This window comes from Marmota monax, unplaced genomic scaffold, assembly GCF_021218885.2.
Source record: "Marmota monax isolate L192 unplaced genomic scaffold, Marmota_monax_Labrador192_F-V1.1 WCK01_AAM20220418_F8-fsc00218, whole genome shotgun sequence".
Lineage (NCBI taxonomy): Eukaryota > Metazoa > Chordata > Mammalia > Rodentia > Sciuridae > Marmota > Marmota monax.
The window spans coordinates 1039858-1067538 of NW_026694764.1; the positions used below are offsets into that span (position 1 = coordinate 1039858).

Sequence of the window (27681 nt, forward strand, 5' to 3'; positions counted from 1 at the left end):
CCTTACTGGAACTTCATCCTTTTCACCAGAACTCACCCAACACTTTTGCTGCTTCTCCTTTCAACACAATCCTTTTGGCAGCAGCACTGTACCTGGCAGCTTCACCTCACCCACCCCAGATGATGACATCCTCAAGGGCGGGATCCATGATTAATTTCAGTGACCATTCTCCGCAGCATCCAACTTTGCATCTTAACTCTAATGGAACATTTTTCTGGGGGCAAGAAGCCGTGGCCTAAATCAGATTTAGGTAAGAACCAGTGATCCACAGGCATATATATGGCCACGTATGTAATCTCAGCTACAAAATGGAGACCAGCTTGGGCAATTTAGCAAGCCCCTGTCTCAAAATAAAATATTAAAAGCGGCTGTGGATGTGGCTTATAGATAGAGTTCTTCTGGATTCAATCCTCACTACTGTCACAAAAGCTCCTTTTGTAATAAACTTTTTTCTGACTCTGCATAAATTTTTCAGACACATTTTTAATTTTACCAAATGAGAGCAAGTACAATTAGAAACATGAATACTAATAGAGGGTGCTGCTATAATGGTTCATTCTCTAATGAGATTTTTGAAGCAATATATAATGGTATTTAAAACGTCTTTTGGAAGCTGGGTATTAATCCCAGCTATTTGGGAGGCTAAGGTAGAATGATCTCAAGTTCAGGACCAGCCTGGACAACGTAGATTAATACTATCTCAAAATTTTAAGAAGGGTTGGATGTAGTTCAGTAGTAGAGGGCCCCACTACTACTTACAAAAAGAAAAAGGAAAAAAAACACAATGATCTTACTTCCTAGGAACATGGGATATATACTGTACCAAAAAAATATGGCTTACCAAATGAGTGCCAATGAGAAGACTTAATAGTTCCTAAACAGTACCCTGTAAATTAGGGAAAGAAAATCCAACAAAGAAGCCACACACAAAATGTACAGGTTTCATTTTTATGGATTTGATAGTCAAGTGCAAATTTGAGCATTATATACAGAGATGTTTTCATAGTTGTATTGGCTAAGACCAGACTCTCAAAATTCAGCATAAGCTTGAGTCAACTTGATTTCCACCCCCACTAGCTTTTTCTGCAAGTTGTAACAATCTAATCAAATACAGTATAATAAAATTCTTATTTTCTTTATAAATTCCTCTTGCTCAAGCATTGGCATCTTAGATGCATAGCCAGAGTTCTAAGCAGTTCCTGATGGCTGAATTACTTGGATTTATGTACCACAGTAAAATTTAGTTTTATGCACAGTGCAAAAATTTGCTCCCCTTTAGTATCTCTAAATAGTAGAGATGCAGTAGCATTAAGGATTTTCACCAAGGACCTGTGTTTGCAGTCCTTCCCCCTGTAATAGAATGTATTACCTGGGTGTTTCATACTTCATGGTTACTGGCAATAGAAGATAAACACCTGATGCATGCAGAGCTGCTTGGAATGGTAACTAGTGATTTGTCCATATATGGATTGCACAGATTGGAAAAGAAGCATCACAGTATCTGATATTTTACCAATTGAAAGAGTAGCTTGAGATTATACTGCATTATCATTGTGAAACAGTCAACTTTCTTAAGAAAGTTTAAGTTTAAAGTGCACTGTCCCCTGCAGCTCAATATAAATAACCATTTATTTCTTTGTAGTAATATGTTGAGTCAGATGGGTTTTCCATCCGATTTAATCCCTGAGCAGCTATGTTAAAAATCAGCTTTTAACAAAGCCCAATAGAAAAAACTACTCTATTAAAATCCTACCACAATGTTATAGTGATAAACAGGTATCTATACAGAAACATTAAAGCTACTTAGAAGCTCTTTACATTCTTTACTCCTCAGAGAATATACATTTCCAGAAACTGTTCAGGTATTTAAGCTGGACAAAACTCAAGGTTTACTTGACCCCCCAAACTCCTCTATATAGAGATAATTTGTTGAGGAATAAACTACCCCACTCCCCATTGATTACCAGCAATGATGAATGTTTTATTAAAAATACAGTATTTTTAGTCAGGCGCAGTGTCGCACACCTATAATCCCAGTAGCTTTGGAGGCTGAGGCAGGAGGATCACAAATTCAAAGCCAGCCTCAGCAACTCAGCAAGGCTCTAAGCAACTAGAGAGACCCTGTTTCTAAGTAAACTATAAAGAAAGGGCTGAGGATGTGACCAAGTCAGAAAACACAAAAACAATATTTCGCTCTGTTTCCTGTTCATCCAGTGAGCTGCTTCCCTATGCCACATGCTTCGCCATGATGTTCAGCCTCACCTGGAGTCCCAAGGAATGGAGCCATCACTGAGACCTCTGAAACCTGAATGGAAGTTCTAAAGATGACCCTTTATCAAGATTTCTCAATATAACTGATTCTGGCAATTCCTGCCTTACATTGGATGAGGTCAACTATAAAACTCGTATCAAGAATGTCCCAAAAGAAGAATAACACGAAGCTGCTAATCGGTCCAGGAAAACTTGAAGCAAAAAATGACCCTGGGAAACCAAAAAATAGAACCTTATCTGACAACAGTGATGCTGAGAGTCAAAAGGAAGACATGGTTGAAACCACTCTTGTACAACCAATCAACATAAAGAGCAATTACAATCCCTTCTTTTCATCAGTTGGTTCAAAGAGCAGCTGGTTCCAGGACCTTAAGGGCTTTCTTTGCCTCAGGAGGAGCCAGGAAGGTTGCAGCTCTGACTTGAGAACATGTTCAGCAAGAGGAAAACCCCAGTCTATCCCTGAAGTCTGAGGAAGGTCTTTGCCAAAGCTTCTAGAGAAGTTTTTCTTAATTATCCAACAAGGAAGTGCTTGCTTTCTAGAAAGTTCCGAAGTACTTCTTTTGGTGCTTTGGATACAACAGAGAACAAAAACGGACAAAAGATTCCTCTCTCTGGAAGTGTACATTTCTCTGAGACACAGAAAATATTTAATATAAGTTACATGAAATGTTTGGAAATAAGTGTTATTGAAATGAAAGAAGAAAGACAATTTGGAATGTCCTCTCTTGGTAGGAATTAAATGAGGCTAACAAGTCACAAAGGATGATTTCAACAAGAAATGAAAGCAACTGCAAAGCCCTCTGTAATGCAAAATTCATCATAAATTCTATGAAAATGAAATCACCAGTAGAAAGAAAGAGGAGTGATCCATTTTTAATCCTGAATAAAGTCCTGCAAAAACAGCCCATTACCAGTGTGACACTGCTGATTGATGGACGGATAGAACTCAAAAGAGGCCTACAGAGGCAGAAGTAGCATCTCTTTCTTTACAGTAATCTATTCTGATGAAAATCAAACATAAAGGTAAAAAACAAAATAAAACTGATATGTGCAGAGCAAGCTGTGTAGATGAAACGGGAGAGGGGAACATCAATTCTGTGACATCCTTTGTCTTGGGCTGGCCCACAGTGAACAACTTGGCCACTTTTAGATCTCCAGAGCAAAAGGACAAATGGCTTTCTCTCCTACATCAATCTGAAGAAAGAGAAGGACTATCCAGAGGATTCCCATTAAAATATTCACCAGGGACATTGGGAATTGTGTCTATGTAAGTGTTTGTAAGCCATAAAATTAAATTCAGAATTCTTGCATAAGGCAGAAAAGTCCATGGTTAAAAAGAGAGACAATCAGGCAGGGAGAGAGTGCACATGCTATGGAAGTAAGTGTGTAGAAATATCATGAGGAGCTAGGCATGGTGGATCACACCTGTAATCCCAGGAAGCTCAGGAAGCTGAGGCAGGAGGACCATGAGTTCAAAGCCAGCCTCAGCAACTTAGTGAGGCCCTCAACAACTGAGAACCCGTCTCTAAATAAAATATAAAAAAAGGCTGGGGATGTAGCTCAGAGGTTAAGTGACCCTGGGTTCAATTTCGGGTACCCCCCCAAAAAAAGAAACATCATGAGGGTGAAACATTTTCTAGGGTGTGTGTTATCTTTGTGTGTATAAAAAGTAAACTAAAAGAAATGGAACAAGAGAAATTAGTATTGATTCAGGTATTTCATATTTATGCTTGGAAAGATTATTGCGTGTCAGATGTATCTTTCTTCCCTCTGATGTGAATGTTTCTCTCAGACCTTTTTAAGAGAAAATGGAGAGGCTTAAAGATACTTCCACAGGGAGGGATTCCCTATTAGCATAAAGCAAGTGTCTCCAGACCTGTCACTTCTTGAAAGTGGTTTTGAAAAGTTCTTCATGCTTTCAGATTTTCTAGTTTGAGTATTTCCAGATAAAAAGTGGATGATCTGGGATAGAGAATATTTTTAATGGATTCGATTGTTTATATCATATCAATATCATATTGTCAAAGATTAAATCTTTTACCCAAGTTATTATGTATAATTTTTTGACTGAAGTTGTCGTACAACAGCAAAGATTTTATCAATGAGGAAAAGATGGAAACATTTTTATAATACTATCAATTGTCATACTTCACAGCAGCTCAAGATCACAAGGAATAGTTTTGCTTGTGGAAAATATGTAGAGCAAAAATGTTACAGCTCAATAAAAATAAAAGATTATACAAAAGTTCTGACCAAAAAAAGCACAATATTTTCTTCTACCAAGTCAGGCTAAACATCCTAGCCCCCTCTTATGAATGATAAAAATATACTTAAAAAGAAAACTTTCTGGAGAACTTTTCAGGAAGTCAGTAATGGTAAGAACAAGCTGATTTGTGGAAGAACCAGTTCAAGTTTAAGAATTCTCTACAATAAGGTCCACAGGAACTGTTAGATTCCTGTGGACATAACTGTAACCATTTCTAACAGAAATAAGTACCTAGACAACCCTAAATACGGGCTAAAAAGTCAAATTGCTCAGACTACAGCTAATTTTATAAATAAAGACCAGGCCAGATTAAATTTAGACAACTGTGCACCAATGAGACCCTTTAATGGAGGTGAGCAATCAGGCGACAGTCTGAAAAGAGCTCATGGGACCCCGATTGAAGAGACTGCCCACTTTCTTTGAAGAAGCTGGTAGGCAGTTTGGCCCCCTGCTTAATGGATTGTGCAATTCACTATGTAAAGTAATGACAAAATTGCATTTTGGAACAATTAAGCACAACTTTTATCATGCTTAATCTTGGTTGCTTCTAGGTCCAAGCATTCTCCGGGGAAAGATTATTTGCTTTTGATATAAACTAGCTAATAAGAACCTTTAGTCTTTCCCCAGTAGGAAGAGACTGTGTAGATCCTCAAATTCCCTCTGACAAATGTAGACAATGAAGGTTAGAGACATCTGCAAAGCCAGATGTCCCCATGTCCCTATAAAGAAAAAAAGACAGAAAATCAACAAGATACAAGACTATAACAGCCAATTGTGGTGAATGGGAGGAGTAGATGCCCTCTGGGTTCTCACTGACCATGAACCTATTCCTTCCCTCTTACCCCCAGCACCTCTGACCAGGGGCCCTGCTCACAGAGAAACAGTTGAAACAGAGCACAGAATTACTCTTCATGTGCACACATTCATAGGTGCTCAGTTAAAGAGAAAAATGACAACTGGGTGTGTAAGGAGACTACTACACCAACAGGTTGGTTTCTTGTGTCTACATCTGACATGATTCAGAAGGTACAATCAACTTTCACCCAAGTAACTTACATGTCTCCTGAAAGCACTGATGTGGACATGCGCCAAGGGCCAAGAGACTCCTTCAGTGATCTCTGGTTCGAGATGGGCAAAGACTAGTCTGCACCCTGAGACATGAGGCTCAGTAGGGATGGCCATCCCAGGAGATAAGAGACAACAGCACCTCCCTCTTGAAACTTCTACAGAAGTCAATTTCTTATGTTTCTACTTTAAAGCTGTATAAAGAATGACATTAAATAGAATCAAGGACAACATCCAAGCTCCATGCCTGTCAGTCACAAGAACTCATGGTATCTTGTTGTACTTAATTCACATCAGATAGAAAACAGTAACATTATGCATAATGGCTCATAATTTACTATGTGTGTATCTGTGTCAGGCAAAGCTCTAGGTAATTTTCCATTCATTTTCTCTCAACTTCATGACACCAATCTTATAAGTTAGTATGATTATTATCTCCAATTGAGGCTCACGAATTAACTAAGTTACCCAAAGTCACCCACCGTGGACCAAAAGCATAATTCTGAAATGCCCAAGGTTGAAATGATATGTACACATCTACACAGTTCAGTCTGAGGAGTTTCAGCAAAGATGATTTCAAGCCTCTGGAGATTAGGCACATATAGCTGTGCTGAAACTCACAGCTTCTCTAGGTGCCAGCCTGGGAGTCTGCCACGAGGCCACTGTGGTCCAAGCTCCAGGCACAGCCACAGTGCCACAGCCTGGGGCAGCTCAGTTTCTGGTGGTTCTCAGCTTTCTCCTGAAGTACTCAGGGGCAGCCTCATACAGCCACTCAGCATCCACGACGCAGAGGTCTCTCATGTAGCACTTGTTGGTGTACAGCAGCTCAGTGTATACGACGCAGGCTGGCTTGCAGTGGAAGAGGACAGATGAGGGATGGATGGCCACTGGCTGGTGGGTGTCCGTGGTGGCATAAGTACCATCAGGCTGGAGCTCAGCAGTGCTCATAAAGAGGCTGTGAGCCAAGCAGCGGCGGATGCTCTCCATGTCTCCTCGTGATGACATGACTGGCATTGACATCTGTTTCAGGAGATATGGAGAGATGGAAAGACCCCAAACATAAACACTGCTCAACACTACACAAGTGCATTGGAACAACGGGACCTAAAATGCAGCATCCTGCCAAGTCTGTCAAAACACACTTTGACATTCTACGGTGGTTGACTCAATGGCCTTAGGCATCAGCACAGGCAGGGGATGAAGGCACAGTGCAAGAGAAGACTGAGAACAGAAATATTTGCCAGGGAGCATTCATGCAATGACCAGACCACAGGCAGGTCCGTCAGGTCATCCCTGGAAGGAAAAGCCTTTCCCTTTCATTTTGACCACATCATCTACTGCTCACTCACATATTGCTGCCAAATTAATCTTCCTGAAGCACAACTCCAGTCCCTCTTCATTCACTCAGAACCCTTAGTGTCTTTATTGCTGTTGACAAAAAGTGCAAAGTTCCTATGATAAAGCTGAAGATGAGCCACTGCCAGGCCACCCCATCAGTTCTTGGCCCCACCCCTCTTCTGCAGACATTCTCTATAATCAATAAATAGTCTTTTCTTCTCTAGATCCATGCATTGACTCTTAGCTGTTGGCCCCTGCATATGCTGCTCCTACTGGAAATGCTGTCCTCATCTCTGCAGTGAGAATGTCAGTCATCAGTCAATGTCCTTGCTGAGTGGGTAGTGGAACCTTGTACCACTGGTTATGGCTCAACAGACCAGTGGTGGACACTTACTTACCTGACCTAGGCTGGCATGTTTAGGTCTAAAATAGGAGATCTAATCAATCTCTGTCAGGCTCCTGCTCACCGGCCCCCGGGTGTAAAGCCATCATGTGCATGTGGAGGCAGAAGTGAGAAGGAGAAACAAAGCAAGCAGACAGAACAAGAGAACCAGCGTTTCCTGATGGCTTGTTCCAGTCGCTTATTCCAGTCTCTTGTGAAGTATGACTACTTCCTGTCCTCTTCATCCTTTGAAACATCCCCCATTTTCCTCAAGGGCTTTTGTTTTTGGCAATCAGCTGTTCCTTTTTATTTTTTTCCCTAGTGTCCTGTGATCAAACCCAGAGTTCTCATACATGCTAAGCAAGTGGTCTCCCATTGAGCTACATTCCCAGCCTTTTCTTTTAAATTTTATTTTGCAACAGGGTCTTGATAAATTGGCCTTGAACTTGTGATCCTCTTAACGTGGACTCCTGAGTCCACGTTACAGATATGTGCTGGCCAGCTTATTTCTTGCCTTTATCTCATCTGTCAAGATGGAGCTCAAGGTGTAGCTTAATGGTAAAACATTTGCCTAGCATGCATAAGGCCCTAGGTTCCATCCCAAGCATAGCAAACAAAGTTTATAAATCTGAACATAAACTATATGTACATTTCTCTCTCTCCCTCCCTCTCTCTCCCTCCCTCTCTCTCTCTCTCTCTCTCTCTCACACACACACACACACACACACACACACACACATACAGTAACTGTAAAAAATGAAATAATTTGGGGCTGGGGATGTGGCTCAAGCGGTAGCGCACTAGCCTGGCATGCGTGCGGCCCGGGTTCGATCCTCAGCACCACATACAAACAAAGATGTTGTGCCCGCCGATAACTAAAAAATAAATATTAAAAAATTTTAAAAAAAAAATGAAATAATTTAAAAAATAGTGTTATTACGAAGTAGAACAAAATAGTAAAAGGTAGAATTATGGGTAATTCTTACTTCCTACTTAGTTTTAAATTTTTTTACAATGAGAATTCCTTTTATAATCACTAGTGATAGGCAACTTAAAATATTACCCTAGAAAAGACTGACAGGTTAGTTCCCCAAAGAGCATCAGGAAGAGACAATACCTTTAGGCATACTTCCCTCAGTTGTGCTCTCACTTCAGCTACTAACAGCATATTCTTGCTGTTCACAAAATTCTCTTTGCACCAGTCCTGAATAGGAGAAAAAGAAATATCACAATCCTCTTGTTTCTACACTGAAAAAGAATGTGTGAGTGTGTGTATGTAAATAAAACTTTGAGAACACAGTTGAATTCAGAGGGAAAATTTCCAGTGTCAAAAAGGACTATCAGAAAACCTCTTGCCAGGCACAGTGGCACATGCCTATAATCACAGCAACTTAGGAGGCTGAAGCAAGGATGATCACAAATTCAAAGGCCATTTAGTGAGATCCCATCTCAAAATAAAAAATCAAGGGCTGGGGTTGTGGCTCAGTGGTAGAGCACTTCAACTCAGAAGGTGTAGGGAGAACATCACAAGTTGGAGGCCAGCTTCAGCACGAGTGAGGCCCTGGGTTTGATCCTCAGCACCACATAAAAATAAATAAATAAAATAAAGGTATTATGTCCAACTACAACTAAAATATAAAGATTTTTAAAAATAAATAAAAAGGGCTGGGAATACAGTTCAGAGGTAAAGTGCCCCTACTATAAATCCCCAGTAGCACCAAACAAAAAAATAAATTAATAGTTTAAAGAGAAACTAAAATATTCCTTATTTCAATTCACCATGAGAAAAGCGATAGACTGATATATTTTGCATCATACCCTTAAAATATTAGTACCTCCAGAATATATTTGTAAAAAACAACCCAGGAGGAAAATGGACGAAGGATATGAACTGATTGAACTCACAGAAGAGGGAATATAAACACCCAATAAACTTATGTGAGAAAGTTGAGTCTCTTGAGGAATCACGGCAATGAAGTTTAGAATAACTGAGATACAATTTCACATCCATCAACTAGGTTAAAATTGAAGTTATTTCAACTTAGAGTTGGAGAGGGTGGTGGAAATGGAAACTCTTATACAGAATGAGGGACCATAGACAATTTGAGAGAGCCACTTTCCAACCTGGTAAAACTGAACTACAGCTATCCCAAGGCCTGGCAGATACACTCTTAGGTGTTGATCCCAGTGTGCATAGGGAGACCTGTACCAGATGGTCACTCAGTGTTGTAAGTAGAAAGAAGCTGCCAAAAGATAGTGGAAGAAAATATTTATGTTTAGAGTATACAATGTGGATGGATATGAAATACAGTCGCCCATATGGGAAATACAGACCAGCTATAGGACAGTGCTCAATAAGGGAGGAAAAACTTGGCGTTTTTACTGCATCAGCAATATTTTGTTTGCTTAAGAATAAATTAAAGCACTGGTGTAGCAGTGAACACCTGTAATCTCAGGAGCTCTGGAGCCTGAGGCAGAAGGATCACAAGGAACCTCAGCAACTTCATGAGGCCCTAAGTAACTTAGGAAGACCCTGTCTCAAAATAAAATATTAAAAAGGCTAGGGATACGGCTTAGAGATGAAGGATCCCTGGGTCCAATCCCTAAAATAAATAAATAAGTGGAACTAAGGTACACGTACAAAAAAGTATAGAAATGTTAAAGCTGAATGGTGTTTTTGGTTTTTTTTTGTAGTTGTAGATGGAGAGAAGGCATTTATTTTACTTATTTTTAAGTAGTGCTGAGGATCAAACCCAGTGCCTCATGCATGCTAGGCAAGCGCTCTACCACTGAGCTATAGCCCCAGCCCTGAGTGGTGGCATTTTTTTAAAGTAAAAATGTGCACGCTATGGCATAATTACGGATTTTACTAATATACAAGAGAACATATTGTCATTTTCTATCTTGGTACAAGGAACTGAAATATCACACTAGCAAAAACTACTGTGAAGAAAGTTTGAGGTAGGTGAGGGGAAAAAACATTTTGTGATTGCTGTCGTCTAGATACGGTATGAACGTTTCCTAAAGCTTCTCTCAACTCAGAAGGCTTAGGCAGGAACATCACAAGTCGGAGGCCAGCTCCAGCAACTTAGCAAGATCCTGTCTTAAAAAGTAAAAAGGTATGGGGATAAAGCTCGGTGGTAAAGCTTCCATAGGTTCAACCTCTAGTATCAAAACAAAAAATAAATGAAAGAAATTTAATCCCCATTGTGAGGTTCAACAAGTAGAAACTTAATCCAATTATGATGTTTACAGGTGGGGCCTCTGGAAAGTGGCTAGGTTTAGATAAAGCCACTAGATCGAATCCCTCACCATTGAATCCTTTCTATGTGATGTCTTCTATGTGATGCTCTGTGCCATCTCAGGGTTCTGCTAGAAGACTACCACAAGATGAGGCCTATAGATCTAGCACTTCCAGAACTGTGAGCCCAAATAAACCTCTTTTCTTAATAAACAAATTAGTCTGCCTCAGGTACTATGTTATAGTAACAAAAAGCAAACTAATAAAATAGCTACAAAATTGAAGCACCAAACACATAACTGATTTGGTCCACATCAAGTACAAATTAAACACAAGCAGAACAAAGTCCACAATTAAATTTATTCCCAGGTGATATCCCACTACTCAGACATTTCTGAAATAAAATCTGGCATTCTTTGTGTGGCTCTTCAGATGATCCAGCCAAAAAGGGAAGGGGCATGCCTATAACCCCAGTAACTTGGGAAACTGAGAAAGGGAATCACAAAAAAAAAAAGGCCACCCTTGGAAATTCAGGTATCTTTTGTCTTAAAATAAAAAATAAAAGGCCAGGAGTGTGTTGCTGGGCACAATGGTGCACGTCTGTAATCCCAACATCCTGGGAGGCTGAGGCGGGAGAATAGTGAGTTCAAAGCCAGCCTCAGCAATCTAGCAAGGCCCTGAGCAATTCAGTGAGATCCTGTCTCTTTAAATAAAATACAAAAAAGGGCTGGGGATATTGCTCAGTGGTTACATGCCCTGGGTTCAAACCCCAGCACTGAAATAGGAAAAAAATATATATGCCTGAAAAAAGGAGTTAGCATTTGAGAAAAGGAACAAAACAAGGCTCACCTTATTTCCACCTATGTTTTTGAAAGTCCGATAAATATTGAGCAGGGTGATGTGATCCCCCTCGCTGGATATGAACTTCTTCCGGACACCCTGCACTTCATCCCGCCGGGCAGGAGGATTATAGAGAACACTGTCCACAGACAGCAGGGAAACGATGGTCAGAATTTCTTCTGTACAGTGGAATTTGGGGGATAGAAGGATGGTCTGAAAATCAAAATTAAAAATGTATAAACCAACTATTTTCCTAGCTTCTGAATACAGTCTTTCTGTATACTCTTTCTAGCTTTTATTCAAAGGAATTAAAGGGCAAGGTCTCTAAAACCATAACTTTATATGTAAAGTCATGTCATTTTACATTTTTGTAAAAGGGATGACTGCCTTCCCTGACTAATTCCAAATCCCTGTGGGCAGGGCTCATGACTTATATGCCTTTGAATCCCACACACAACATTATACAAAAGTAGGGGTTAGTAATTATTTAAGAGAACAAGTGAGATTAGAACCACAGGGCTCAATTGTTTGCTTTGGGATAGCTAACCTGTAACAGACAGAAAAGGGACTGAGGAGAAGGTATCATTTACTTTGGCAAATTTGGGCTCTAAAGGAAATGCTGCCATCTTTCTTCCAATTGGAGTCAGTGTAAGCTGGTCATCCTTATGTTCAAGAGCACCTAACAGGTCCAGTTGGGCAATGGCCGCCTGAATGTGATCTAAAAAAACAGAGACATAAAAAGGATCAAAATTCCAAAAAGAAGACACAGCTAGTTCAGTACTTCTAGGAGCTTTTCACAACTCCACACCAAATAACAGCAAAACCCACCCAACCACTGCCCAGCACACTATTCACAGCTATTAATGATACCATTAAAAAGCCAAAAACTTACAAATAAAATACGGGAGGGCAGTTGTTCTGAGGGAGTGGGAAGGAGGCAGAAGCAGCCAAGTGGGGTCCCTGGGGATTCAATGGCACCGGTAACAGCGACACAGACATTGGTTTTATTGCTCCTTACACCTTATACATATCATCCTTTGTAGAAATTTAGCAGTGAAAAGAAAAACCCAAGTGTAGAATAGTACATGATATGTGTTGCTATGTGTGTTTTTATTTCTGTGACTTTTTTTCTTTTTTTTTAAACAGTGCTGGAGCTACATCCATGCTCCTCCATGGAGCTATATCCTAGCCCATTCACCTTATTTATTTATTTATGAATTATTTTATTTATGATACTGGGGATTGAACCCAGGGGCACTTAACCATTAAGCCATATCCCCAGCTCTTTTTACTTTTTTATGTTGAGACAGGGTTTCCCTAAGTTGCTTAGAAGCTTTACCAAGTTGCTGAGGTGGCCCTTGAACTTGCGATTACCCCACCTCAGCCTCCTGAGCTGCTAGGATTACAGACATGTGCCACTGCCCCCAACTAGTCCTTTTATTTTTGACACAAGGTCTTACTAAGTTGCCCAGTCTGGCTTTGCACTTTCTACCCTCTTGTCTGGGATTATAGGTGTGTGCCACCCGCCTGGCAGGGCTATGGGTGTTTTTAAAGAGACTGCATTCTTGCATATGCATACATTTTCTGTAGAAGACAACTAGAAAATGAACACAACAGCTGCTCTAGGAAAGGAAAACTAAGAACTTGAGGATCAGAGCAGGACCCTTCATAACCATCAATTGTTTATATTTTCTCTCTTTCTTTCTTTTCTATGATTGCATTTTTTTTTTTTAATTGTAAAAAGAGGAAAATCAAGCCAGGCACAGTGGTGCACGCCTGAAATCCCAGCAACCCAGGAGGCTGAGAAAAGAGGATCACAAGTTCTGGGTGAGCCTCAGCAATTTAGCAAGGCCCTAAGTAACTTCGCAAGACCCTGTCTCAAATAAAAATAAATAAATAAAAAGGTTTGGAGATGTAACTCTGTGATAAAGCAGCCCTGGGTTCCATTCCAAACAACAAAATAAATAAATAAAAGGACAACAGAGTAGTGATGTGATGTCATATGCAACAAGCTACAATCATTAGGACTCTAGTTGTTATCTTCTTCCACCATGGGGAGATTACCTACAAAAGGCAGGGAACAATCAAATTCCAATTTAAAGCCAAGAAATTTGATCTTTGCTGTCCTTTTGCATACACAAGCACAATTCATTTCTGTAGTATCCCATGGATTACCCTTAATGACCTTCACTGGTTCCAGAGGTCAAGTCCCCTGACTGTAAGTCCCTGCATGATGGGTCTGACAGCATAGAATCTGTCATTTCATGATTTTGAGACCCTTCTCTGAAAGACAACATTGTTATTCAACAAGTTAAATTAGCAAAAGGAGATGATGGAAATACTTGTTTTTCTTCCCAAATACTTGTTTTGGGGAAGAGTACACTTGTTAGCTACTCATTTACCTTCTGTCACACTGAGGACTCCACTTACCTGGAGATGGTTTGGACATGAAGTCAAAGGTGAGCACATTTGGGACTTTCATAGCTAGAAGCTGAAGCATCACACTCGCCAGGTTACACCTGTGAAGAGTACGAGACCAGGATTGTTACTCATCTCTGACCCCTAGCAAGTCAGTCAGAACCATTGACTGAAGAGCATTAACAAAAACCACAGTTCTGGAAAACAAGCCAACGGGAAAGAGTGACACAGGGGCAGTAAGCAAGGGTGCAAGCATGCCTTGAACCGACCTCTGGATCTCTGGCACAGTCATCTTCTCAAACTTCTCAAACTCCTCTTCTGTGTACAGCCGGTAACAGATGCCACTGTCCTCTCTGCCAGCCCTCCCTGTGCGCTGCCAGGCCTGAGTCTTTGACACACGCTGCACAGCTAACACCTCGAGACCACTGTCTAGAGGAAGAATGGGACTCATCAGTGCTTTGCTCATCACATAAAAAAACTGTTTCCACAGTGATGACAAAAAGTAACAGTCCTCAGAATACCAGTGAGCCTTTTACAATACGGGGGTTCAGAAAAACTCAAGGCTAAATGTGAAAGCACAAAACTAGATTGCTCCAGTGCTTTGGTCCCATAGTAAAAAAGGGCCTTGCAATGAGCCCTGTGTAAATCTGTTATGAAAATATCAGAAAAGCCTCATGCTCCTAGCAAGGGGCCTGAAGAGTAGTTTCAGAAGTCATGGATTAGATCGCAAGATAGTCAACCACCTAGTATGCTTGGGACTGAAGGTTTTTAGGATATAAGACTTTTTTTTTTGGTACTGGGGACCGAACCCAGGGGTGCTTAACCAGTAAGCCACATCCACAGCCTTTTAAATTTTTTACTTTGAAACAGGGCCTCACTAAATTGTTGAGGCTGGCTTTGAACTTGTGATCCTTCTGCCTCTTGAGCCACTGGGATTACAGGTGTGTGCCACTGCACCCAGTGGATATGGGAATTTTGATGCTAACACTGAGACAGTTTCTAGCAAGCTAGGAATGTTGGTCATACTACTGATCAATGACTCAGAAAGTGAATGCCTCGAGTCACTAGTGTGCTTTTTCTCTCTGTTGTTTTTTTGGTACCTGGGATTGAACTCAGGGGCATTCAACCACTGAGCCACATTCCCAGCCCTATTTTATATTTTATTTAGAGACAGGGTCTCAATGAGATGCTTAGTGCCTCGCCTTTGCTGAGGCTAGCTTTGAACTCACAATCCTCTTGCCTCAGCCTCCCGAGCTGCTGGGATTACAGGTGTGCACCATCATGCCTGGCTATCCTCTGTTTTCTGTGAGAAAACAGGTCATGTGAAGTTTTTTTCCTAGGAATAAATGACATTAAAACTTTTCTTTTTCCTTTTGGTAGTGGGGATTGAACCCAGCTTTACCATTGAGTACATCCACAACCCTTTTATTGCTCGGATTACAGACATGAACCAGCTGCCTGGCTAACATCTGTTCTGGACAAAGGTGTACTCTGTGCCAGGCCATGAAAACCCACAACATTTCACATATGCTGTCTCTAGGAAATCTACACATGACAGTCAGCCCCACCAGTGGCTACAGAGCACTTCAATTAAATACTGGGGAGTGGTAATTTCAGCTGAAACAGAAATGAGCAAAAATAACTTCCAGCAAGTCTCCCACTGCATATTTGTAGGAGACAGATGGTGGTCCACCTGCTGCCCATTACCCCAGATTAAAGGATCCTTCTGCTTCCTCGGAAACCTGGGAGCACACACCAGCCATACACAAAATACTGTTTCTCATAAGAGCCTTTGATTGCTAACAGATTGTCTGTGGTCTTCCAGCAATCATTCTTGCCCAACTTCCAGTGGGCTTTCAAATGTTCTGCCCAAGTCCCTGATCATGTTCTTAGGTTTGCTAAATGTGGGCTCCTTTCCTGTCTTGACTTCTTGTCTCATACCTGCATTAGGTCTGTCTCCTTTTTGGACTTGATTTCTAGACTATCTCACTTATGGTCCCTGCCATTCAAATCTCAGTTACTTATAAACATGAAATGCTCACTTGGGGAAAATTGTGGGACTAGTTTCAATGGTTGCTCACTATATACAGGAGAGACATTCATGAGCTACAAATTCTCACCAGGGTTATACTTCTTTGCTTTAACCATGCCCGTGTCAACTACATATTTTATTCCTGTAATGGTTATGGAGGTTTCAGCGATGTTGGTTGAAATGATCACTTTGCGATAGCCCTAAAAGGAGGAAAAAAACCAAAAAGCCACATGACACATATATGATTCAGAAGTTTAAAACATACTCTCACCATTAATTTCCACCATCACTCACGACAGAGAAAAGATGACTTCATTATTAATGGTGGTCATCAGTATTAATAGTTGGTCATTAAACTAGACAGGGATGGGAAGGCAGAAAATGACACTGCAGTTCTAAAGATTAACTTGAGGTGATGAGATGTAATGGGACAAGCACAAGATTCAAAAACAATTAGATGAGACCTGGAATCCTGGCCTTGCCAATTTCATATGTGCCCAGTGAGCACTGCCTACTTCCCCTCTGGGGCCTCAATACCCCTGTAGGAGCCTGAATGACGGGAGTGCACATGAGCATTATCACTGTGCCTGGCACAGCAGAGGCAGACAATAAACCATAATATGGACAAACTGTGATTTATACTAGCCCTTACAAGAGTCACTCACTTACCTTTCATCTTGGCCTTTGTACTTTCCCTCATTCCCTAAAAACTGTTTCCTTGTTCTTCTCAGAGGACAGTTCCACCTGTAGCTGTGCAATATATATCTGTATTTTCTCAGCTAGCTCACTGATGCCTGGACAACCCCTCCCACGTACCTTATCTGGAGCCCAGTGAAAGGCACACGGGCCCCACTGGAGGATCTGACTGGGTGCCCAGGGATGGAGCTGGACAGAAGCGGGAACTCACCTTAGGGGCCCCTTGGAAGACTCGGAGCTGCTGTGCATAGGGCAAGGAGGCATACAGAGGAAGGACTAACATCCCAGGGCAGCCATCAGGGAGGTGTTTTGCGATGTCTCGGCAGGTCTTGCTCATTGCTTCGATCTCCTCCTGACCAGTGAGGAACACTAGTATGTCCTGAGAAGAAGGGGCTTCCTTTAAAAAAAGAGGGGAAAAAAATGATGTTTACTGATAACATTTCACAAAGTGAGGAGATGTAAGAAGCCTAAATGTTGATAGCTCCCTGAGAGAAGAGTTTTACCAGCAACACATAGAATGTAACAGGTGTGAGTTAACCAGCCATGTTTAGAAACCAGCCAAGGACATTTTGAAGGAAAATTACCAGGTTGCTTTTTTGAAGGGACAATACCAGGGAAAGCACAATCAGGCAAGAAAATAAAATCTACATAAAGCTGCCTTCCTTTCCCAAACATCTTAAAAGATGAAACTGATAAAACAGAAGGCAACTTAAGGAAATCCTCATCAATGGAAGTCTCCAGAAGCAATCATGCTGGAAAAGGAGTACTTATTCAATGATGCCATCATATACCAAAAAGGTTTCCCATAGCTGGGCATGGTCACATGCCTATAATCTCAGTGACTCAGAAGGCTGAGGCAGGAGGTTCACAAATTCAAGGCCAGCCTCTGCAACTTAGCTAGGCCCTAAGTAACTGAGCAAGACCTTATCTCCCTCCACCAAAAAAAGAAATAAGAAAGAGCTGGGGATATAGCTCAGTGGTAAGCACCCGGGGTCCAATCCCCAATACCAGAAAAAAAAAAAAAAGTACCCTATATAACTGCTTGAGACACTGAGGTTAACTCGGTTGTTCACCTTCAAAGAGAATGATCAAGTAAATGATATGCCCATTTACCTGATTTTTCTTTGACATCTGTTCAATCAGACAGATTATACATATGGCAAAATAACTGAAAAATATTTACAATAATTATGTGCCTACGTATGTGTATACAGTTGGCCCTCCACATCCTCAGGGTTCACATCCACAGATTCAAACACCTATAGATCTGACCCAGTTATCCCACTCCTTGGTATACACCCAAACGACTTAAATCAGCACACTACAGCGATATAGCCATATTAATGTTTATAGCAGCTGAATTCACAATAGCAAACCTATGGAACCAACCTAGGTGCCCTTCAACAGAAGAACGGATAAAGAAAATGTGGTATGCTGGGCATGGAGATGCATGCCCCTAATCCTAGTGGCTCAGGAGGTTGAAGCCCTACGCAAGACCCTGTTTCTAAATAAAATATTTTTAAAAAGGGCTGGGAGCCAGGTGTGGTGGTGCACACCCATAATCCCAACAGCTCAGGAGGCTGAGGCAGGAGGATTGCATGTTCAAACCCAGCCTCAGCAACAGCAAGGTGCTAAGCAACTCAGTGAGACCCTAAGTAAAATACAAAATAGGGCTGGGGATGTGGCTCAGTGGTTGAGTGTTCCCAAGTTCAAGCCCCAGTACATGTCCCTCCTGCCAAAACAATGCGGGTGGCTGGGGATGTGGCTCAGTGGTTAAGCACCCCTATGTTCAATCCCCTGTAACCAAAAAAAAAAAAAAAATGTGGTGCATACACACCAATGGAATATTTCTCAGCTGTAACGAAGAATGAAATTATAACATTTGCCAGAAAGTGGATGAAACTGGAAACTATCTTGTTAAGTGAGATAAGCCAGTACCAAAAACCCAATGCTGAATATTCTCTCTTGATATGTGAATGTTAACACACAATAAGTGAGGATGGGGAGAAGTTCATTGAATTAGACAAAGGGGAGAGGAGTTACAATTAGGAAAGAACAGAATGAATCACACATAACTTTCCTATGTTCATATATGAATACATGAACAATGAAACTCCACATCATGTACAACCACAAGAATGGGATCCTAATTAGAATAAGTTATGTACGTACGTCAAAATATACATTAATACAATATACATCTAAAAAAAATTAAAAAAAAAATTTAAACTATTTTAAAAAATTAAGTCTGTATTAAACAGACTTCTTGTCATTATTTGCTAAACAATCTAACAATTATTTGCATAGCATTTACATAGTACTAAGTATTATAAGTAATACAGAGATGGTTTAAATTATGCAGGATGATATGTGTAGATTATATGCAAATACCATGACATTTTATAAAGAACTAGAGTATTCTCAAATTTTGGTATCCAAGTGGGGGGTCCTGGAACTAACCCCCACTTTGAATGCTGAAGGATGAGTATTTACTTAAGTACATATACACATTCATATATTTATATGTGTGTGTATTTTTTAACTTATGGGGTACTAGGGTTGAACCCAAGGTACTTTACCACTGAACTACTTCCCCAACTCTTTTTATTTTTTATTCTGAGATAGGGTCTCACTAAGTTGTTTAGGGCCTCACTAATTTGTTGAGGCTGGCCTCAAACTTGCCATCTTCCTACTTCAGCTTCTCGAGTCACTGAGATTTCAGGCGTGCACCACTACAACCAGCTCCTGTGTGTATTTTTTTGAGCCTAATATGGATAGGACAAATTTCAGAGGTATATACAGACAGAATAAAGTGTAAAACGGTCAAAACTTTATCAGTAGCAGAATTCATCAAAGCTACTATATACCCTGGAATGTACCAGTAGCCACCATTCATGAAAAACCCATCATTTCAAGTTTGCTTTTGGCAGTTAAACAAGGCGGACTGACCTTTTCTCTTTCCCAAATACCATCAAATTGACAATAAGGGTCACTGTCCCAAAATGGCACAACAATGAGATGAGTGTGTTCAACTCAGTTTTGAAAGATGGAAGAGATGGGGGGGAGACACTGAATGATAGGCATAGGAAGCTGTGTCCTGGGTGCCTACTAAGGGGACCAGTGACAAGAGATGAGGTGATTTCCCTAGAGGAGCCAGAAAGGCTCAGGACTTGGGGGAGCAAGGTAAAGATAAGTTGTGAGAGGATGAAACCTGGAATTTGACTCAAAGTCTTGAGTATGGTCTAGTTAAACTTACAGGTTCCCTCTCCTACCCAGTGCAGCCAGACTGGGAAGCCAGAGGAAGCAGTAATGGGCATCACCATGGGCACTGTGGGAGAGTGGCGAGAGTGTCAATATGACGGTTGCACAGACCTAATAAAAGTTAATTCTTTGCCTTTAGATTTTCTCAGAAAATTAACAGGAAAATTAAAAACAATTTTATACAAATCAAACAAAAATGAGGTGATTTAATTATTCAAGTTTTTAAAGTAAATATTTAATAAAATGAGAAGGGATTTTGAAATAGTTCTTTAATGAAGTTAAAAAAACACCTCTTTTTTTTTTTGGTGGTGGTGGTGCTGGGATCAAACCCAGAGCCTCACGCATGCTAGGCAAGCAATCTACCCAAGCCACACTCCCAACCCTAAAAAACAACTCTTAATTGCAACCCATTATTGAGTCAATTTTTACTTTTTTAATGAGGTAGAAAATAACAGACTATATCACAAGTAATGAAGGAGACAGTTTTTCATAGACTTAATATAGTTTATATATATCCATATGTACATATACATATATATGTGTGTGTGTGTATGCAAAGAGAGAGAAAGAGGGAGAAGGTTGTAATATAAAATGTACTTCTTTAGTGGGGCTTCTGATAAATTAAAAAAAAAAAAAACCAAGTAGGGCAGTGCTCTAACATATGATAGTTTTCTAGTTCAGTGGAGGAAAGTTGCTGGTCAGAGTTGAATTATTTTTCTTTTCAGAGAAAATAAGAGAAGCAGAATAGAATAGACAATATGATTGATGTATGTACATTCCATGTATGTATTATATGTCAAAATACATTCTGCTGTCATGTATGACTAAAAAATTTAAAAATAAATAAATAACAATCTTGCTAAAAATAAATAAATAAATAAGAGATACCATAAAAATGACTAAAAACCTAGACATAGCAATTGAATTCCTTATTTAACTTTCTGTGTGTTTGTGTGTGTGTGTGTGTGTGTGTTACACATTAGGCAAATGTTCTACCACTGAGCTACACCCTCAACCTTTCATATTTATCTTGATGACATGCTCACAAAGTGGTGTATTCACTGGTTTTTCTTTTTTTGGTACTGAATATTGAACCCAGGGGTGCTCTCTCACTGAGCTACATCCCCAGACTTTTTATTTACTTTTAGACAAGTCTCGTTAAGTTGCTTCGGCCTCACTAAGTTGCCGAGGCTGGCCTTGAAGTTGCCATCCTCCTGTTTCCAGCCTCCTGTCACTAGGATTACAAGTGTGTGCCACTGCACCTGACAGTGGCTTTTCTCTTCAAGGCTGAATGTTCTCACTACCAAATGTACAGAACACAGAATTTGTCAGGAATTTGAACCCCATTCCATACCTGGTGGATCTGGAAGACCGAGACAAGAGCTGCATGTAGGTAATCATGCTGAGGCTGTTTGGTGTAAAAAATCTGGATTGGATGCTGCCGACCTTCCAGGTAGAGGACAGGGGCTCCATTGAAATACTGAGAAAACAGGTCCACATCCATGGTAGCTGACATCACAATCACCTTCGCAAGAGAACAAAAAGGAGGATAGCAAGTAGGCATTGGACAGCCTTTCTATGCCCCTCCCAAGCCCTAAAAGCAGATGGTCAAGGCCTGTGCCACTCCCATCATGTTCATCTTTCTCTGTGGTTCTGAAGCAAGAAAACACATGGGAAAGAAACAAGCCTGTTTCCTTAAATTGGCTGCACATACTTTGAGAGGCAGTTTCCCCAGTTCCTTTCGCCTCTTCTGAGCAGCTTTCACCACTCCAAAGAGCACATCTGTATGGATAGTCCGTTCGTGGGCTTCATCCAAAATGATACAGCTGTACTTCCGAAGCAGGGAGTCTGAAATTGCTTCACGCAATAACATGCCATCAGTTAGGAACTTGATCCTGGTGTCTTCTGAGGTGACATCCTCAAAGCGCACTGTATAACCAACCTATATGGAGGAACAACTCATTCATGCACCAAACATCTGTTGAGCATCCCCTTGTATCCAGCACTGTCCTAAGCACATATCACAGTGCACAAGACCAACACTACCCTGGCCTGCTCCCTTGGGGATCGTATGGTTTACTCAGTGGACATGCACCTTTAACTGCAATTATGCTGAGCATCTGCATTATGGACGAAACTGGAAACTAACTTGCTAAGTGAAATAAGCCAGTACAAAAAACCAAAGGCTGAATATTCTCTCTTGATATGTGGATGTTAACACACAATAAGCGAGGAAGGGGACATGTACCTTTAAGTGCAATTATGGTGAGCATTACAAAGAATTTTAAACTAACCTCCTACCAGCTACTTAATAAGTTTCACATGAAGCTGTACATAGATATGAAAAAGATGTCCAAGATGTTTTTAAGTAAAGCTAGAATACATGCACGTAAACATAAATCTGTCTTCTATAAAATTCTGAAACTCATCTTAAATACCTACATATATGTTAGAGAGATGCTTACAATGTTTCTAGAAATATATAAAAATATTTAACAGAGGTTACTAAAGTCTCAAAATTTATCTAACTTTCCAAAGGGTTTTTTTTTTTTTTTGGGGGGGGGGGGGTGGTACTAGGAATTGACTTAACCACTGAGCCACATTGCCAACACTTTTTATTTTTATTTTTTATTTTGAGAGAGGGTCTCACTAAGTTGCTGAGGCTGCTTTTGAACTTGTGATCCTCCTGCCTCAGCAGGATCCTGAACAGCTGGGATCTCAGGCCTGTGCCACCCTGCCTGGCTCCAATAGCTTTTGAAAGCAAAGCAAACAGAATTGCAACCCTATTAGAGTCTCTGATCTCTCCAGAACTGGGAAAGAACTCCGAGAAGGGCCTAAACAGCTGTGGCAAAAAAAGAAGTTTGCCATGTATAAGAAATTTTGTTCAGAAAAACATAAAAAGGCAAAAGGCACAGTGAGAGCACTGCTCAGTAAACAGTACTGATATTAAACAAGAAAATGAAGTACCAGTTTCCCAAGTTCAGTTCTCTTCTCATCTGACACTCTAGTAGCAAGAGAGATGGCTGCTACTCGGCGGGGCTGGGTCACAGCAATGATGCCCTGGCGGCTGATGCCCCCTTCATAGAGGTACTGAGGGATCTGAGTTGTCTTCCCAGAGCCAGTTTCCCCTAGGAATGAAAAAAAAAAAGTCTCACTTAGATGTAAATTGACACAGAATTCTCCAATCAAACAGCTTAAAGTCATTAAACATATATATATATATATATATATATATATATATATATATGAAAATACCTTGAGTTAAAGGCCTCAGAAAAATGTGCACTCACGTTTACTGCTGCAGAGTGTTCGCTGGAATTGTTTCTGGGGAAGTTAAACTATATTTTTAAAAATTTGAAATGTTGGTGCCATTTGACCCACAATTCCACTTTCAGGGATTGATTCTAACGAAATAATTAAAGATTGACTTCTTCAACTTGGCTCATAAAAATTAGAAGGGAGATCAGTAGCATACAGGAAGGGGACCAGAAGAAGGGAGGAATAGGGGAAAGGGGGAGGTACCAGAGAAAAAACTTAACTAAATTGTGCTATGTGCATGTGTGAATATGTCACAATGAATCCTATTACATTTAATTATAAAAAATAAAAAATAAATAAAAAAAACTTCGGCTCTTGACATTTAAAAATTGGAAACAATATATATGTTCAACAAGAGGTAGCTAGTAGAGTTATAAGATAAAATGAAATACAACTGTTATACAGATTGGTATGTATTAGCAAGAAAAGATGTCATTTACACATGCAACCATAACAAACTCCGGACCATTCCCTGACCTGCCACTTTCTTTCAATCCCTCTGCCTCTGTCCACACTATTCCAGAACTAGATACCTGCCCTCATGCTGCTACCTAGAAAACGATAAGATGGGTAAGCCCTTAATGGGGCCCAAGGGCTGCACTAGTGGCCCTCATCTGGGCTCCTTTGTGTTCTGTTTATTCCTCTCCTAGCACTGAACAGACTAGTTTGTATAGAATGTTTAAATGTTTCTGTCCTTTTCCAATACCAGAAGGCACTGGAAAGCAGAGTCAAGTCCACTCCATGGACTTGAGTACCCTGCATACAGTAAGTATCCAATAAATGTTATTTCCTACCCTCTGTGGGTCCCTTTAACAGTGTCTAATTAGATCAAAGAACTCAGGGAGCTCAAAAACATCTGCATAGAAGCAGCCTTCCTATTCAGCTCCTCCACAGTTTAGAATAGAACAAGTACTTGGGAAACCTGGGCATCCTCTTTCCTTGCTATCATGACCCCTCTCTAGCTTCAAAGTCTTATAGTCCCATTTCTCTCAGTCATCAGAGCCCTTTAACTGCTCATCCTTCCTGACCCAGCCAAGAATCACAGACTAAGAATTTGAGTATTCTGCAATCTTCCTGCTGAATCTCCTAGGCACAATCCTAACAAGTTGGATCCATGTCTCCCCTTCCTGCTCCTATACCAGAATAACTGAGCATTGCTAAAGTAAAATAACCAAATGCTGCAGATGTAGGGCTAAGAGACATCTGGGCACCAACTCTACCATTGATCTTGTTCCTGTTTTTGCAGCCTGTTTTCTGTGTCTATCTTCCCCAAGGACCTACTTGAGGCTCTGAGACTCCCATTCTCAGCAGAACTCTTCCAAGAAAAAAAAAAGTCCTCTAATGTGATTTCCCTCTACAAGTGCATCTGCAATCACACCATTCTTGCTTCCTTTCTCCAGGGCCCACAGTCCTGAGACAGCATTCCTCCTATCTAGGCCAGCTCTCCTCTAGTCCTTGTTGCCAAGTGGCCCCCACCCAATCTTTACTATTAGTTCTATCCTATCTTCAGCCTCCCTCTCTGCTGAGTTCTTTCCCTTAACCTATGAATATCTGTAAGTTCTTCTCAACCTCTCTTTTTTTATCAAAACAGAAAACTGATCCCTCTACTTTCTTTCCTTCACCTTCTGCCTACTTAACTCAATGCCACATTAGCTCTTACCACCATGGTTCCGTTGAAATATGCCCCAAAGAGGGCTGGGGTTGTGGCTCAGAGGTAGAGCGCTGGCCTAGCATGGGTGAGGCACTGGGTTCGATCCTCAGCACCACATAAAGTAAAATAAAGACATTGTGTCCACCTATAACTAAAAAATAAATATTAAACAAACAAACAAAAAAAAGAAATATGCCCCAACCAAATCTAGTGGGCAATTTTTTGAGTGGTCCACCTATTACTGAACGTTACAGTTGCATCTACTCACTGCCTTCTTACAGCTATATTCCTCTGACAAGCAGCAGTCCTGGGTCTCCTTTCCGTCTTTGATAGCTCATCTTCATGAAATCTTTACTAAATGTGGGTGATCAAAGCTCCTTGAAATTAATCCCTGCCTTACAGCTCTGCTCAGCTCCTTACATGCATCAGAATTACAAGTTCCCAACCCATCGGCCTGTTTCCAGTCTCCAGTCTCTCAGGCACGGTCTCTTCTACATAGAAAGCACTCCCTCCAGGTTCACCTCCCCAGCCGTCTCCTCACAGATTAGTGTGGATCCACTCATCTAAGCTTCCAAAGCCCCCATACGCTTCTCTACCCTTTCAGGGAAAGTGAGTCTTTCTCTACAACCGTCGGTAACTTCCACTCTTCTCCGACGTCCCTCTCCAGGTCTGGCACAGAAGGGGCGTTCAAGTTTGTTTCAAAAAAAAAAAAAAGAATGAAAGGGAGATGCACTTAAGAAACTGTTCCCGCAAAGCAGGAACCGAGTAAAAAGGAACCCGCTGGCGCGGCCACTCACCAATGAAGACCGCGCTGTCCAGGTTTCGGAGCTGGGCCAAGAGCTGCCCCCGCGCCTGGAAGATGGGCAGACTCCGGCGCTGCAACTCCAGGGCCTCACGGTAGGGACTGGCCGAGGGCTGGGCCAGGGGCGGCTGCTGTCGCCGGCCTCCTCCTCCACCTCTACCGCAGCCGCCGCCCGCAGTCAGCAGCATCACTACTCGCCTCTCGGGAGGGTAGGAACCGGCGCGGCTCGGAGGCCCACAGCCCGGCCGGAATCTCTTGGCCGGCGGGAAGCCCGCCTCCTCCGGCATGTCGGGAGGACGCCGCGGCAGGAGGCGCAAGAGCAGGAAGCTCCTGCCCCTCTCGGTTGCCGGCACCAAGCAAGCACCGCCCCTTTCTCTCCACGTGCAGCCGGTTCTGGGCGACCACCAACGACCTCACGGCGGCCCCCAAGCTTTAGGGAGGGGACTACAATTCCCAGAATGCATGGGGGTTTGGGAAGACGTTCAATTCTTAGGGGCGATGAGAGTAGAGGCTGATGTACAACCACAAAAAAGCCCCGAGCAACAACAGAGAAAGATAGGGTATGCGGTTCCGTGGGACATTGGTCTAGAATAACGACTTTCTTCTCCTTGACGTTAATACCGGTTTACTTCCAGCAAAAATGCGTTTCTCGCCTGGCGCCGTGGCGCACGCCTGTAGTCCCAGCGGCTCCGGAGGTTGAGGCAGTAGGATTGCGAGTTCAAAGCCAGCCTTAGCAAAAGCGAGGTGCTAAGCAATCAGTGAGACCCTGTCTCTAAATAAAATGCAAAATGGGGCTGGGGATGTGGCTCAGTGGTCGAGTGCCCGAGTTCAGTCCCCTGTACATTTCCCCCCACCGCCCAAAAACAAGTTTCTCCTTCTCTGTGCACAAAAATCGTCACTCTTCAAGGAATTACTTATTTAAAGTCAATGAGAGCGGCTGGGGTTATAGCCCAGTTAGTAGAGTGCTTGCTTTGCATGCACAAGGCCCTGGGTTCAATCTCCAGTACCCCACCCCCAAAAAAATCAATGAGAAATACAAATGTTTGCATTGATCTTCTAGAGTTAAATGGTAGATCCTGATACCCTCAATTTACAAATGAAGAAATTGAGTTTTCTGAAATTAAAGTCATTCAAATGTCACAAAATCTTAATTTTGAAAAGGGCAATGTAATCATCCTTATTAACAGAAAAGAAAGACGAATTCTATGATTCTGACAATCATATATTTCCTAAGAAAGTGATCATCTGGATGGATACTGTGTGCTTCAGCAACACAAGCAGGGAAAGAGGGAATTGAATGGAACTAAAATGGTCTTTAACGCTTCCTTTCTCCCAATCATTACTGCCAGACTCTCAAATTCCTTACACAACTCTCCAGCCCTGTCATGATACTCTAACCAATGAAAACATCTAGAACTCCAGCAGAGAAAATATTACTAGTTCCTCTGTTCCTTCCTAAAAGCTTTGAGAGGAGCCGGTTGCAGTGGCGCACACCTGTAATCCCAGTGGCTCAGGAGGCTAAGACAGGAGCAAGTTCAAAGCCAGCCTCAACAATGGCGAGGCACTAAGCAACTCAATGAGACCCTGTCTCTAGAGAAAATACAACATAGGGCTGGGGATGTAGCTCAGTTGTTGAGTGCCCCTGAGTTCAATGTCTGGTACAAAAAAGAAAAGAAAAGAAAGAAATAAACAAAAAACTAATTCACTCCAGGAAGATTGGCTCTGCATACAGGAAATATGACCTCCAGAGAATAAAGGATAAGTTTCAACCTAACGTGAAAGAACATCTTCTGGAGTTTATTTCCGTGAAACTCAGTATGTGAAAAAAAATTCTCCTCAGTGTTTACAATCCTCCTTTCCCTTTCCTCTAGGTCAAGAGATCATTTTTCTTCAGTTCTTGACAGTGTAATAATCGGGGGTTACTAAAAATGTACGTTGAACCAACAACAGACGTTTTTCAGAATTGACAATTTTTTGCTTTTTAATTCTTAAATATTAATTTAGAAAGGTGATCTAAAACTGCAAGGGAAAATAAATGTTGTAATGGACTGGAAATAAAATAAACAAAAAATACAAAAACAGAACAAAAAAAGTAAAAGA

At 41.3% G+C, this 27681-nt stretch overlaps 1 protein-coding gene across 3 annotated transcripts; it reads right to left on the minus strand.

Moving 5' to 3' along the window:
- Window positions 1–934: 934 nt before the first annotated feature.
- Window positions 935–26051, minus strand: Dhx33 (DEAH-box helicase 33). Of its 3 annotated transcripts, XR_006847376.2 has the most exons (13): window positions 25577–26051; window positions 22778–22938; window positions 21525–21752; window positions 21165–21335; window positions 16761–16946; window positions 15942–16053; window positions 14091–14250; window positions 13834–13922; window positions 11994–12121; window positions 11413–11616; window positions 8440–8526; window positions 5594–6622; window positions 935–5256 (listed from the first exon to the last, which is right to left on the minus strand). XR_006847376.2 is itself a non-coding variant. In XM_046425010.2 (12 exons), the coding sequence occupies exons 1-12, from the start codon at window positions 25866–25868 to the stop codon at window positions 6314–6316; spliced, it is 2127 nt and encodes a 708-aa protein (XP_046280966.1). In that variant the 5' UTR covers window positions 25869–26051; the 3' UTR covers window positions 935–6313. The 3 variants fall into 3 exon arrangements, 2 of the variants coding, with proteins under 2 accessions (XP_046280966.1, XP_058428790.1); XM_046425010.2 differs by having other exon boundaries at window positions 935–6622; XM_058572807.1 differs by lacking the exon at window positions 935–5256 and having other exon boundaries at window positions 6480–8197.
- Window positions 26052–27681: the final 1630 nt, after the last annotated feature.